The sequence below is a fragment of the Simochromis diagramma genome, unplaced genomic scaffold (genome assembly GCF_900408965.1).
Source record: "Simochromis diagramma unplaced genomic scaffold, fSimDia1.1 OVJJ01000107.1, whole genome shotgun sequence".
Taxonomy (NCBI): domain Eukaryota; kingdom Metazoa; phylum Chordata; class Actinopteri; order Cichliformes; family Cichlidae; genus Simochromis; species Simochromis diagramma.
The window spans coordinates 8,824,032-8,838,218 of NW_024387209.1; the positions used below are offsets into that span (position 1 = coordinate 8,824,032).

General features: G+C 40.1%; 1 protein-coding gene across 2 annotated transcripts in view; it reads left to right on the forward strand.

Annotated features, from left to right (window-relative positions):
* The window catches only part of nbeal1 (neurobeachin-like 1), a 63,256-nt gene that overhangs the window by 12,070 nt on the left and 36,999 nt on the right, over window positions 1–14,187 (forward strand). Inside the window, exons 3-11 of one of the 2 annotated variants that reach the window (XM_040051818.1) lie at window positions 1,331–1,422; window positions 3,625–3,786; window positions 3,934–4,015; window positions 7,551–7,678; window positions 9,928–10,013; window positions 11,067–11,152; window positions 11,582–11,945; window positions 12,160–12,266; window positions 13,752–13,838. In XM_040051818.1, the coding sequence (XP_039907752.1) occupies window positions 1,331–1,422; window positions 3,625–3,786; window positions 3,934–4,015; window positions 7,551–7,678; window positions 9,928–10,013; window positions 11,067–11,152; window positions 11,582–11,945; window positions 12,160–12,266; window positions 13,752–13,838 (1,194 nt within the window). The remainder of the gene's footprint in view (window positions 1–1,330; window positions 1,423–3,624; window positions 3,787–3,933; window positions 4,016–7,550; window positions 7,679–9,927; window positions 10,014–11,066; window positions 11,153–11,581; window positions 11,946–12,159; window positions 12,267–13,751; window positions 13,839–14,187) is intronic. The other variant, XM_040051819.1, reaches the window with a different exon arrangement.

Sequence of the window (14,187 nt, forward strand, 5' to 3'; positions counted from 1 at the left end):
CAGAAGTGTATGTATGTGTTTTTCTTGCTTCTAATATAACCAGAGCCAAATGTAGAAAAGGCACTGGGAAATATTTACTCAATCCTAAATGATGTGGGGTGATTAGCTAAATCTGATGTGCACATAAGCATAGAGGTAGTGTGCTTAAACTGAAATCAGCTTAGTTTTATTCTTGAGATCATTCTCCTTCTGCTTGTCTAACAGCATAGGTAAACACAGAGGCTAACAGCTAGTCCTCTCCAGCATCAGTGCTCTAGTTCAACAACCAAATCTGCGTGAGATTAATATCCATGTTTTTTATCCATGTTTCAATTGAAATATCATCATGCTACATTATGTCTTTGGACTATTTTTCTAAGGGCAATTGTCATCTTATAATGGGGCGACCGTGGCTCAAGGGGTTGGGAAGCGTATCTGTAAACGGAAGGTCACCGGTTCTTGGGCAAGACACTTTACCCTACCGCCTACTGGTGTTGGCCAGAGGGGCCGATGGCGCGATATGGCAGCCTCACTTCTGTCAGTCTGCCCCAGGGCAGCTGTGGCTACAACCGTAGCTTGCCTCCACCAGTGTGTGAATGCGAGAGTGAATGAATAGTGGCATTGTAAAGCGCTTTCGGTGCCCTGAAAAGCGCTATATAAATCCAATCCATTATCATTGTAAAGATTTTATGTATCTGTCTTCCATAGTTCCTCCTACAAGAGAAGACCAATCTTGATGTAACTTTGCAGAAGTAAAATTAAATATCTAAATTTCATATACAAATATTTTATAGGAATTCCACAATCGTATAGATTTGTACATCAGCTGAGTATAGAATGAAATGTCAGACTGGAATGGTGACCCCCCCCAATATAAGCATACACATGTTTGCTGTTTCCTATCCCTGTGAGGACCATTCACTGGACAGTGAGGAAGAGTGGAACTGCGAAACAATTTTGAGGTACAGTTAGGAGGTCAGGGGGCAGTTCAGCGTAAGCATCATGTGTTGTGTGTGGGTAAGCAATCATGTATGTATGGAAAGGACAAAATGTGTACATGTCTGTTGGGGAACATTGAAAGAACTACGAAGGGATGCATGAGGTGCCAGGATTCAATGGTATTCCAAAAGTCAGAAATCCGATGTCGACCTCACATTTACCAGCAACTGCTTCCTGAAGTTCCACACAGAAAAGTCATTAATGTCTCACACATACACCACACAACAATAAATTCAATCAAATTACAGTCTGTCCGCTGTCAGCCATTTATTTATTCTAAGTATGACACATTTGTCTACAAAGGTAACTAAAAATACTGTTTCCTCTCTGTACCCTTCTGTTCTTTTCTCAGAGGGATCCAGACTACTTGAAGCTATGGCTGGAGATTTTCATCAGCTCCTACGAGCGATGTCTCGATGTAGACTTTGAAAAGACACCTTCAAGGTAAACTGTGGCAAATTGCAATGCTGAGTGCCTGAAGCTTTCTTTCAGTATAACATATATAATGGTCATAAACCGGAATTAGCATTTACACTGAATAACCCATTCTTATTCTTTAACCAAACCACACTGGTTTGGCAGGAGAAAACACTGACAATGACTTGTCTTCTTGATGAGGAATATTTTAATAGGATGGTAATTTACGCTCTTATTTCTAGCATGTGCACCATTATTAGCTAACAATGTTTTCATTTATCAGCAAATTATTTCAAAGTAGATTGCCAACACAATTTGTGTTGTTCCCTTTTGGTACGTGCCCTACTACCGAAGCCTCAAGTTTGGTATTTTGGTTGCTGCTATGTTTTGGTTTGGGTTTTATTTAAATTGTATTCAAACGAGATGTTAATATGCTAACTTATTAGGCAATGCTACCTAGCCTAGTTAGCAAGTAAATGGGTAAACACTAAACTAAGTGGGTGTTGCACAAGCTTAATATTTGAATAGTTGTGTAGCTATACAAAGTGGAAATAGTTGATGTGAATATTTTTCTCTTATAAAATAAGATTTTCCTTATTTTTTTTAGTTTGCCTGTTAGGTTTAAATTTGCTTCTTCTGCTTGAAGGTTTGGTAGCCATCCGTAACCACAGAAATAGAAGGAGAATGTGCTACTATCAGCTACGAGATTAGACAGAACTGTGCAAACAAGAGAAACACGCAAAGACGGAGATGGAGACAGCTGTCAAAAAACAAGGTCTGATGTAAACCATGCCAGTAAAAGCTGGCTGGTCACAAGTCTGTCACAGCTATTCACAGCAATGTGAGAGCAGTTTGGGCTGGTGGTGGTTTGATTAAAGTTTAAATAGTTTAAAGGGTTGGAATAATTTTTCTTGCTCCCTCAGGATTGACTCGCTTTTGGAGTGAACCTCAAGAGACCAGGAGCTGCAGTTTCTTTGCACTCTGCTTTCTTGTTTTTTAGCCTTGACAATTACTCCTTGTTCCTATTTCTTAAGGACTGGACATTCAGACATACTGATATTTGCCAATTTTATGGCTAATAGCTATTAGCCAAAAACTCACCTTTTTGGTGGAAAAGTATTATTTTATATCTGCCAAACTACCTTCTTCTAACTTCTAATGATTAAAAGAAATAAATAATAAATTAAGACTTTTGCACAGTATTTTTGTTTTGTTTGTTTTTTTATTTGGAAGGTGTTAATGTTTAATGTTTTTTCTGTTAATGTTTCTTTTTGCTAAGACAGTCAGCTCTTCAGTTTCTCAGATTCCTTTCAAACTACTTTCTCTTCCTTGCTCACCTGGAACAGATTTGTTGCTATGTTGCTGTTCAGCCTTGCACAGTAACCTTCCACCATCTCTGTCTTTAACATTTCACCCTAATTACACTTACTTAATAGTACACCAGTGCCATCTACTCAGTTGTAAGGAGCGGGTTCAGAGCTACCTCCTCTTGTATGTCATCCACATCATGACCACACACCGTGGAGCTTTCGACAGTGCAGCCTGAAATAGCATGGCCACAACAGATGCTTTTGTGCAGAGTGGTTTAATTTTGTTGCAGGTGATGCTCTGCATCAAAAGCACCATGCCGACACAAATCAGTTAAGTGAGAGACACCCACTCATCATTGGAGAGCGTGTATCTAGGATTTTAGAGCAGCTTGGCTAACACTGTGGCTGTGCTGTTCATGTTCTGCCACTTGTGATCGCATGAACCTCAGATGAAGCCTTATGAAGTCAGTCACATTTTATGAGCAAGGCAGAGCCACAGGATTGGGTGGAGTAGGATGGCAGAATATGGGTGTTTCAGTCTAATTGGCTAAGGTTTTTATCTGCCAGCCTGTTATTTGCTTTTTTCGTCCTTTGAATGATGTCATGTTCTTCTTCCTCCTTGCATCTTTGTCCTCTCTTCCCTCCATTTGTCTTCTCCCCCATCCTCTTCATCTCATTCCCTTCCTCTGCAGCTGTCACATCTGCTTCCCTACCATGGGATTCTTTCTCACATATATGAACAGAGTGCAGCAGTCATGCAATTTTTTTCTCTAGTAATGAATGCCTGAATGCACCAGGCATGTGTACGACGCGGTGAGAGCAGATGGTGCTTTGATAATCTGCTGATCCTGGTACACAAACATGGAGTCGACATTCCTTTTCATCCAGCTATGTGCTTGCGATGCTTCTGTGTCTACAGACCAGAAGAGGTTCCCCCGGTGTTGACGCTCCTCCCAGACAACATCCTGCAGGTTTTGCGCCACCAGTTACTGCAGTGTGTCCAAAAAGCCTCTGACGGCCTGGAGCCCGAGCAGCAAAACCTAGCGCTGCTGCTGCTGAAATTCCTCATCATCATCTGCAGGTCAGGATGTTAAACATACACATGCTGTAAAGTTGCTGAGATGAAATTTCACTCTAATGAAGTAGGTGTTCCAAAGTAAGTGATGGAGAAGTTAACAGTTGACTTGTCTTGTGTGTTTGTGTGTCCATGATTCGATGTTTACGAAAGGAACCTATCCAATGTGGAGGAGATTGGTACTTGCTCCTACATCAATCACATCATCACCATGACAACACTTTATATTCAGCAGGTCTGACTCCTCCCTTTTTCTTTTGCACATATTTCTGTGTCCTGTGCTCTTGAAGAATGTATTATTTTAGAGTGGGAAAAATAAGCTCAATGTTTAGAAGTTCAAATCTAATATGTATGCTTTTTGATATTAATTTAGCAAAAGATGAACCCATCTCCAAAATGTCATAGACTTAAAGATGAAACCTTCCTTAACACAATTTAAGATTATTGCATTTATTTAGCTTTAAACTGTTTTATACTGAAAAAGGAAAGGAAAGGAAGGACAATGCAAAAAATGTGAGCTCTGTTTTGTTTGACCAACGTTTGAGACATTGGTGAGCTGATGTGATGGTTTTAAAAGTCCAGAGAATGTCAGTTATAAACATACAGCATATGTAAAACTTGAATGTAGCCATTGTAATGTCACCCACTGATACTGTTTGACAAACAATTCCATAAAAATTGCACCAATTCTATTTTTTTCAAATGGTGGACATTTTTTTTAAAAATTTAATTTGCTTTATTTTTTTGTCTTTGCAGTCATTGTTCTAGTAGTTCTAGAGAAAGATACAGTGCACAATCTTCTCCTTGTCTTATTATTTATTATATAGATAATGATTGTTAAGACAGCATGTCTGCTTGATCTCTGAAGTTGAACATTTTATCACAGCAAGGCTGCGGTCATTTTCATCACTTTGTAGTTTCAATTAAGTGAGATTTAAAACATCAAGAAAATTACTTTCTAACTTGGAAAACTACTTGTAGAATTAATGGAAAACCTTTAAAGATGATTTAGCAAATTAGGGGATCGGTGCTCTGCTCTACTGTGCAGTGACAAGTTTGCAAATATGACCTTTATGGAAACGTTTCCCTGCATTCTCACTAGAGATGGCACGATACCACTTTTTCATGTCTGATACCGATATCATAAATTTGGATATCTACCGATATGAATCCGATATAGTGTATTTTTTAATTAATAAAACTGTTTTTTTTTTAATATCTTGCTGCATTGTGTATAAGTTCATAGCCAAGTTTAAAAAAACAAAACAAAACACTAAAGCTATTCTGTTATACCTATATTCAAAAAGTACACTGCACCCAAGATGTTTCATAGTTCAGCAACACTCATCAAGCTAATAACCTTACACCTGCACCATCCTCCCTATTCTGGTATTTTAAAGAGTACTTAGCAGAAATATTAAACAACCTAACTAATAGGGTTGCCAACTCCCAGCAAAAAAAAAAAAAAAAAAAAGGGAACCACCCTCCGCCTCGTGATGCTTAATCGACGTAATCAACTTTAATTTAACCTCCTAAGACCCGAACTCTTCCACGGCATGCATTTTTAATTTCTCTTTGATATTTGATCTGATTGGGACCTGATGAATGTAAAAACAAAGAATTAGCAAATTTTTTATTTTTTTTTTACCTAATTTTTGTTTCTAAGAAAAATAAGAGCCACATATGAGGATATTCATTTAAAAATTTGATAGAACAGTAGCAGTATAATGTCCTCGCAAGTGGATATCAGGCTCTTGCAGAGCAAAATTGAGTATTTTGGTCTAAATAACCCAAAATGTGATGTCCACATATGTGGACGCCAGGTCCTAGGAGGTTAATGCACGTGTTTTAAAAAAAAAAAAAAAAAAAAAAAAAATGCACAGAAATCAATTATTTTTCTACAATAATTAAATAGATTCAACATCTTTCTTCAACAGAATTGCAGACTGCACTGATTGTATCTTCCCAAAAGTACTATAGCTTACTAGGGTATATTAGACTTAATAGTTACTATATACAATAATGGACTTCTATACATTTTACATCAGATTAAAACTTTGGATTTAAGATTCAGATAATTATTTATTAAAAGCTGGACATTTTAAATGAGAATAAGAAAGAAAAGTATTTCTTTGTACCCCCCTTTTCCCTGTTAATGCCCTATCGGCCCCCCTGGCAAAACTTTGCTGCACAGTTACCAGCCGTGCGTAGAAAAGGATCCTGGTGTAGAAAGTAATATTAAATAAATTCTAACAACAGCTTATCGAGCTTAAACCTGCTGCTGTTGTTTAGCCGCTGGTTTCCTCTTTCTGATGCAAAGTGGGCGATAAATGAACAAGAGAGACGGGAGTCGCGACAGAAAAGCCAATCAGCTGATCATTAATCAGTTTCATGATTGAAGTAGTGACAGGACAGGGAGGGAGAGAGAAGAGGCAGTCGCTCCATATATCAGTTGTTAAGCTTAACATGGGACAAACATTCGGAGATGAACTTACACACTTGCTTTACTCCTGTCTGGGATAACTTTCTCGGAGATGAAATGCCGGGTTGGTAGCGAGGCTACAAATGCTCAACCAGACCGCCGACAGGTCTAGCACGCCACAGCCGCTCTATCACGTGACGTATACTGCTCCGATGTACTAAGGTTATGAGCTGAGTTACGCCATGTCGCAAGTTTTCTGAGGTGCTTTTGTGATATTTAATGGATCGTATTACATTTTTTATTTCTCTCCGATATCCGATCCAGTAATTTAGGTCAGTAATAATAATAATAATAATGGATTGCTCAAGCTTTTTGAGACCCTCACATTCACACACTGGTGGAGGCAAGCTACAGTTGTAGCCACAGCTGCCCTGGGGCAGACTGACAGAAGCGAGGCTGCCATATCACACCTCTGGCCATCACCAGTAGGCGGTAGGTGAAGTGTCTTGCCCAAGGACACAACGACCAAGACAGACAGAGCTGGGGATCGAACTGGCAACTTTCCGTTTACAAGATGAGCTTCCCAACCCCCTGAACCACGGATACGTAATATCGGATCGATCCATCTCTAATTCTTACCCACCCAAAAAATCACCGTCAACATAGCCTGATGCATCTCACCAGCAAATCTTTTAGACTGATGGAAAAAAACTGCTTTGGTATGTTGGGGGGTAGGGGAGGAGACCTTTATTTCAATGAAAGAACAACTCTCAAATGCTTGAGCACAGAGGAGGATGGATTATGGTTTTGGTTTATGTTGTAACTGGGGTAGGTGGAAAAGATTTCAGTATTGGATGAAAGAATGGATTCAGTTAAAGGTGACCAGCTGCTGTAATATCCACCTCTGTACTTTCATTCTTGGACTAAAAAGAGCAGCTGTGCATGATTCACTGTTCAAAAAGAAGCCTGACCTTTTGGTCTTCCCATTTATGCAAACTGAACATCCTCAAAAACCTTTACCAAAAAACCCAAACAAAAAAACACACAAACATTCTGCAAGAGTGGGTCACAATCCTCCAACCATGCAATGAGATTCTCTCCTTGTTACTTTAAAAAAGCATTTTTTCCTTCTTTTTCCCTGTTTGAATTTGTAAAAGATGAAAAAAAAAATTCTTAAAACAGAAATAACTGAGTAGAAATAACTAATAGCTTTTACTTGGCTACCTACTCCCAGTAACAGAAATTTGGGTTAACTATTACACACAGCTGACTGTATTGATTAAACAGAGAAGGTCTCACTGAGACTGAATAGTATGTGCAGTATGTAATGTGGCTGTTTCTATTACAGCTGAAGAGTAAGACCAAAGAGAAGGAGATGGCGGACCAGAGTCAGGCGGAGGAGTTTGTCCGTCATGCACTGGCATTCTGCGAGAGCCTCTACGATCCATACCACAACTGGAGGCATCGAACGTGCGGGTAACGACATCTAGCTTTACTGACAATCACACCTGAGGGGAACGCGGTCCGCTTCAGAGTAACAGACTGTTTTTATTTGGCTAAAAGGAGTTAAAATAATTCTTGACAGTGAAATTTAACACCCCGTGTTTAGCAGCTATGTGCTAGCAAGCTGCTGCACTTTGGATTTTTGACTTGGTGGCAAATGCTCACTGCACATGTAGGTGTGCCTAGTCTCACAGTCTGCTTCCCCATTCTTGTGGCTGATAACACCTCATATCTTATTACTGGTAGTCATTTTTTTCCATTATCAGTCATCAGACTGTTGGTAAAACATCCTAACACACATTGTTTGTCTTTTATTTAATTTATTTCATCAGATTTGTGTTCCTTGCACAAGTGGACATTGCTAGAACCATAAATATAATTTTTTTTTTCTGGGTTTGCAAAGCTAGGACTGGAAACTCTTTAAAGCTAAAGACTAAACTTTATGTTGAAACAAACTATTTTGCTTTACATAAAACTGCTTTAGATTATTTTTTCTTTATTTTCAAAAGTCAGACTGCAGTTTGATTTAGTTTTCACTCCTAGAACTGCAAAGGGGATGAGGGTTAGTTTGTCCCCATCCTGCAACACCAACAGCAGAAATGGCAAAGAAGTCATTTCCTGAAGGCGTTATTTACAAAATATGCAATGATGGGATTTTATTTTAAAATTTACCTTTTAATATCTGATAATACATACAAACCTACTGAAGGTGCTCTCTGGATAGCTTACGAAGAAGCTTACTCCTCATTGGTCTGTTTCCTCCTAGGTGTGTCATTCAGATAATAATTTATATAAAACTGTGGCTCTGTAGTTGGCATGGTAACGCAGCAAGGAAGGTTAACTTTGCTTTGATTAGGTAATTTGCTCAGTTCGGGTCCATCATCCCCCAACCAGCCATGACAGATGGCTGCCCCGCTGCTGAGCCTGGTTCTGCTGGAGGTTTCTTCTGTCAAAAGGGAGTTTTTTCTTCCCACTTTTGCCGAATGCTTGCTCAAAGCAGGTGGTTTGATTGTTGGGGTTTTCTCTGTGTTATAGTCGGGTCTTTACTAGGGCTGGATATCGTCACTGATTTCTAGAATCGAATCGATTCGATTTGATTTAAATCGGGGAATTTTGCCTCAGACAGTCAGAAATATTATAATTCTGATCACTTATCAGTACATATCTATATTTTTATATCCATAAAAAGAAAGCTGACACTTGTGAGACTTTATCAAAGGTGTAATCATCACAGCAGATACCTTTGTGTCAAAGTAAATAAGGATAAAACACAGAAAAACATGAAGGCGGTTTTCCTGGTCTGGGTTTTTATAGCAGGTGACCTTAAAAATGTTGTGCAGTAGATCAAAAACGAAGTGAAGCAGAGCAAAGTTACAGCGGTTTGATTAGAGACACAGCTAAGCATTTTGCATAATTTTAAAAAGTTTAAATTTGTTCAGTATTGAACAGCAGAAATGAGGCTTTCTTGTCGGAAGTAACAAAAAAACAAAACAAAAAACAAAAAAAAAACAGCAGCCGACACCGTAGACTGGTGGGTAATAAGTAGGGGTGGGTTTTGATTATCGATTTAGAGAGAGAGCTCTACATGAAGTGTGATTTTTATCGTGGTGGAAGCAAAACAGCAAAAGAAATTCGTGACTATGTTTATGTGAAGCGAAATGTGAAGCGTAGTTTGGATTGTCTTTGGCTGCTGGTTCAGTCAATATTGTTTGGAGAGAGATAAAACCTGCAGCTTCAGAATCTAGCACAAAAAGTAAACACATAAGTAAACACGTAAACACAAAGCGCCCGCCGACACTTCAAAATCAGTGATCTGTCTGCTTTCAGCCCCGACAGCGTGTCCGTGTCCACGTATGTGCCGTCGGGTGAGAAAGGCGACATCTCACTGATTCTGATGTGTTGGGTCCACGTTTTTGTGCAGAATCCATGTACCTGCTCTCATTTACTGTTTTGTGGTTGTAGAAATTCTGGTGTTTCAGGCAAAATAAATTTATATTTAAAAATCGATTCAGGATTTTAATGAATCGATATCATGTTATCCAAGCCAGAATCGATTTTAATCGATAAATCGATAATCAAAACCCACCCCTAGTCTTTACCCTACAATGTAAAGCACCCTGAAGAGGCTGCTGTTGTGTTTTTTGGCACTATATAAATAAAATTGAGTTGTACTGAAAATGAACAGGAACTGTTCCTCAGTGTGCTGTTTTTGTTCCTTCCAGGGAGCAGCAGATGGGTACGGTAGAGAGGAGCAGGCAGAAGTACAAAGCAGCTCCCCTCACTGTTGAATTTGTTCCTTTCTTTTACCGTAAGTGTCTTGCTTTTCACTCGAGCCCTCACTCCCACTCCCTTCAATGTACCAGAGTGTTTTTTAGAGGTATATGAATCAAATGTGCAGAACTTTCAGCTGCTCTGAACTTTACAGTGTGCCACTGTGTGCACTTATTTTTAAATGTGTATATGGTCCTTCTTCAGAGTCCTCTTCAAGTAAGGATGTAGAAGCAGTTCTCAGTACATCCCACTACTGTTCTGATTACAGACCATAAGCTGTGCTCTCCTCTGTCCTCCCCTATCATCTCTTCTAAGAGCTCCCACGCCATCACTCTCTCCCACCGCCTCCCCCTCTTTCCTCTCTGGGTCCTGGTGAATCCGTTCTTTGTGCATTTTTTTCTGTTTACCATTCGTGGAGATGAGCAGATAGTGAATAGTATCTGTCAAGCCACTTCAGCGCTGCTGGGGGCCATTTTAAACAAATACTCCTTTCTGTCCTGTGTCAAATGTGTGGCTGCTGTGGTTTATCACAAAAGATAACACCCAAGGCTCAACCAGACAAACCATGTGTGTCCACTTCTTTTCCTGCTTGTGTGCTTTGGGTTGTGGGCAAGCAGCAAGTCTGTGAGAGTACTGTTCCTTTCATTAAGCATGTTTGTATATTATGTCTAAATTTGTAGGATTGTAATTAGTGTTATTCAGGGAACTAAATTGAATTGTTTTGAAATGTATGGGATGAAGGAAGTAGACATCACGGAGCCCAAAGGTCGGATTTCTTTTCCCCAGCTGGATGTGCTGACAGATGAGTTAATGGGTGACTGGGACCACTGTAAAACTAAAATTACTACCGTGTGTGTGTGTGTGTGTGTGTGTGTGTGTGTGTGTGTGTGTGTGTGTGTGTGTGTGTGTGGGGTGGCGTGTGTGATAGTTAAGGTCCTATCTTATTTGCTTTGCCGATTTCGTCGACCCTCCTTTCATAAAAAATATGAGAATTTGCTGTTTCTGCATCTGAATTCATGCAGTGTTTACTTGAGAGGTGGAAGTTGAGGAAAGCCACACTTGTGTATTTACATGTTTGCCCTCCTTACAGAGTGCTTCCAGGAGAGCGAGCATCTAAAGGAGAGTCTGAAATGTTGCCTGCTACACCTGTTTGGAGCAGTAGTTGCTGGAGATCAGGTAAGCTTCAGCTTAAATGAGCTGGGCTTGGTGGCCATAAATGTGGTGATAGAGTGCTTTGAGATGCCATTCATCATCATTATTATTAGTAGTAGTAGTACTAAGTAGAACTGCTTCTTGTTAACTGTCTCAGACTATGTTGTGGATATGAAGGAGTGACTTTTGGTTTATGGTTTCTTTTATTTCTCTGCTTTATCTGATTGGTTGATCACCAGCAAAGGAATACAGCATTGATGTTTAAATGAGCACTCTTCATCTTGAATGCAGTGCATGAGTTGCTATTGTATTCTTTATTTTTCAGTGGTATTGTTGTTTATCTTGCCGCTTTCCCGCACTCTAGGACGGCACTTTCAATTCTCTCTGATCTCGAGTGACTTGCTTTGACTAACTCACATTGTTTCCCTCCCTCCACCACTGCAACCCCGGCAGAGGAACGCTCTCCTTGCAATTTCTCCAGCCACCATGGAAGTGTTGATGCGGGTCCTGGCTGACTGCTCCATGGGTAGCTGCTCCTCAGAGGAAGGCGAGGACTGGGATAGTGAGGCCCCAGACCGTAAAGCACTGCTGACGTTGGGCTGCCTGCGGGAGGTGGTCCAGCGGCTCCTGGCCTCCAGCTCAGACCAGCGGCAGGTGGAAATTGCCTCAGTGCTGGAAAACTACTTTAAGCTGCTCAACTCGGACCCAGCAGCTGTCGTGGCTGCCCAGCAGCAGCAGCAGCAAGCCAAGGGCCGAGTGCCAACACTGGGTCGACACTGGGAGAGCAGATTTGTGGCCCTGCAAGTAAACATGCTAGGTATGATCTTAATTCACAAAAGTGTGTCTTTCATCATTTTGAAGACATTTTAAATTAGTTATCAGCTGCTACATGTTGTTTAAGGATAATTTTCAAAGATGGAAGCCAAGCTAATCTAACAGTGTTTACATTCTGTTATCATTCATCTCTCTACTCCTTTTTTATTTGTCTCACTCTTTGCCCCTCTGTGTTGATTTCTCCTGCTGCCTTTCAGACACTATCAGGGACATGTTCCTGTGTTCAGACAGGCCAGTACTACAAGCCATCTTCCTCAACAGTAACTGTTTTGAGCATCTCACACGACTGCTCCAGAACAGCAAGGTAAAAGCACAGCTCCTTATTTTTTTCTGTTTCTTTTTTTCTTTTTTGTCTATTTATAACCCGTAGATTCAGCTGGCATCGAGAACTGTGCAGGATCTTTGTTGTTCTTGTTAGTATCTTGTATCTGATACCCCAGCCTCCTAAGGCTGTTTGTGTTTACACACTGATAAGGAGGCCACACTGTGATGCAATGCTTGTATTGTATCTTGTTGTTTTTCATTGTATTTGTTATTTAAAAAGAGAGAGAGAGAGAGCGAGAAAATGAAGAAAAAAGAGCAGGAAGCCAAACACATGGAGCTGTGAGAAGTGGGGTGATATTCAGAGAAAAACGATCATTTGCGAATTTGCAAGTCAAAAAAATACTAAGAGAGTTTTTGTTTTATGTTAAGGAATTAAATCTTCAGCTTCTAAGACTGAATCTCCCTCATCATACCCCAGATACTGTTGCTAAACAGGGACGTGCAAACTCATGCATAATCATGCACACCTTGCATGAATATGCATGAGGCCTCAGATGGAGCCTTTTTATGCGGAGTTTGCATGTTCTCTCCAGGTCCTCCGCCTTCCTCCCACAGTCCATAGATGTGCATGGGATTAGATTAATAATGTTAACCCCCGAACCTGAATTGGATAAGCAGAATAAGATGGATGAATATTTAAACACAGTATATATGATGTAAACAGCAATATGCTTGCATTTGCTGTAGTACTTGATGCAGAGCAGCTATCACCCCCACCAAATAAGAATGTTGTTGCCCTCTAAATGGGCTCATCACACAGCCGTGTCTCTTTAAAGTCTGGAGGTTTCTGATAATTTGGGGTTTCCAGGCTGGAGTTGGGTGTTTCCTTATTGCTAAATTTGTTCCAAAGTTATTTGATTAGGTTGTACAATTCAAGTACATGACGAGCATCAGCAAACTGTCCTGCATCTCAGATATTATTCAGGATTTTACTTGTAAATATGTGACTTTTTCCTCTGAATACTACACCCATACCTGGGCCCACAGTTGCACTAGTATGGTATCATATGGAATCACATTAATGTGTAATTATTTTTCAGATTATTGATTCACTTGAGTAATATATGAGTTGATGGAAAAAATTTTATTTTTTTTAATATGGAGTTGAAGTTCACATCTTAGAAATTGGTTTTATTATTACATATCTGGTCAGTCTGCTGCAGGTGACACATTTGAAGTTGAATACAGTTTTGTCCAGGTCTCGTCAATCCTGTTTGTCATGTTTTAGTATTTCACTTTCAATGTGAGAAAGAGCATTTTGCCCTCCTTGCATGTTTACCTCTGCACAGCGCAGCTGGATCACCAAACAACGCGTCCACACGGTGACATTGCTATTAACCTAGCACCCTCTCCTCCACTTATAACATCTTTCCTCCTCCCCTGCACTGTCCTCTGTCTCTCCCTTGTCTCTTTCTATCAGCCTCCCCACATGCTATGTTGACATGTTGCCTGTTGTGTCTATCAGCTGGTTAATGCTAGGTGCACGGCGGCAGACAAGGACCAGAAAGATATAACCAACAACAGGTTACTGACAGGCGAGAGGGACACTCAGGTACCGCCGAGAAAAGCCCCACATTATCTCACCCCCTCCACATCATTCATCTGCCCTGCCCTTATTCTCATCTGCTACTGCTGCCAAATCCCTCCACTTTCATCTCACCAGAGTCATGAGGCCGCTCCACAGCAAGACCCTCATACTGCCTTACCTTTCTTTATTATTATTATTATTATTATTATTATTATTATTATTATTATTATTATTACTACTACTACTACTACTACTATTATTACTATTTTACTTGGATTGTGAATTAATAGCACAATAGAGAACACGCCGATGTTTTCCTACTGCTAGTCCCAAGCCCAAATAAAAGGGGAGGGTTGTGTCAGGAATGACATCT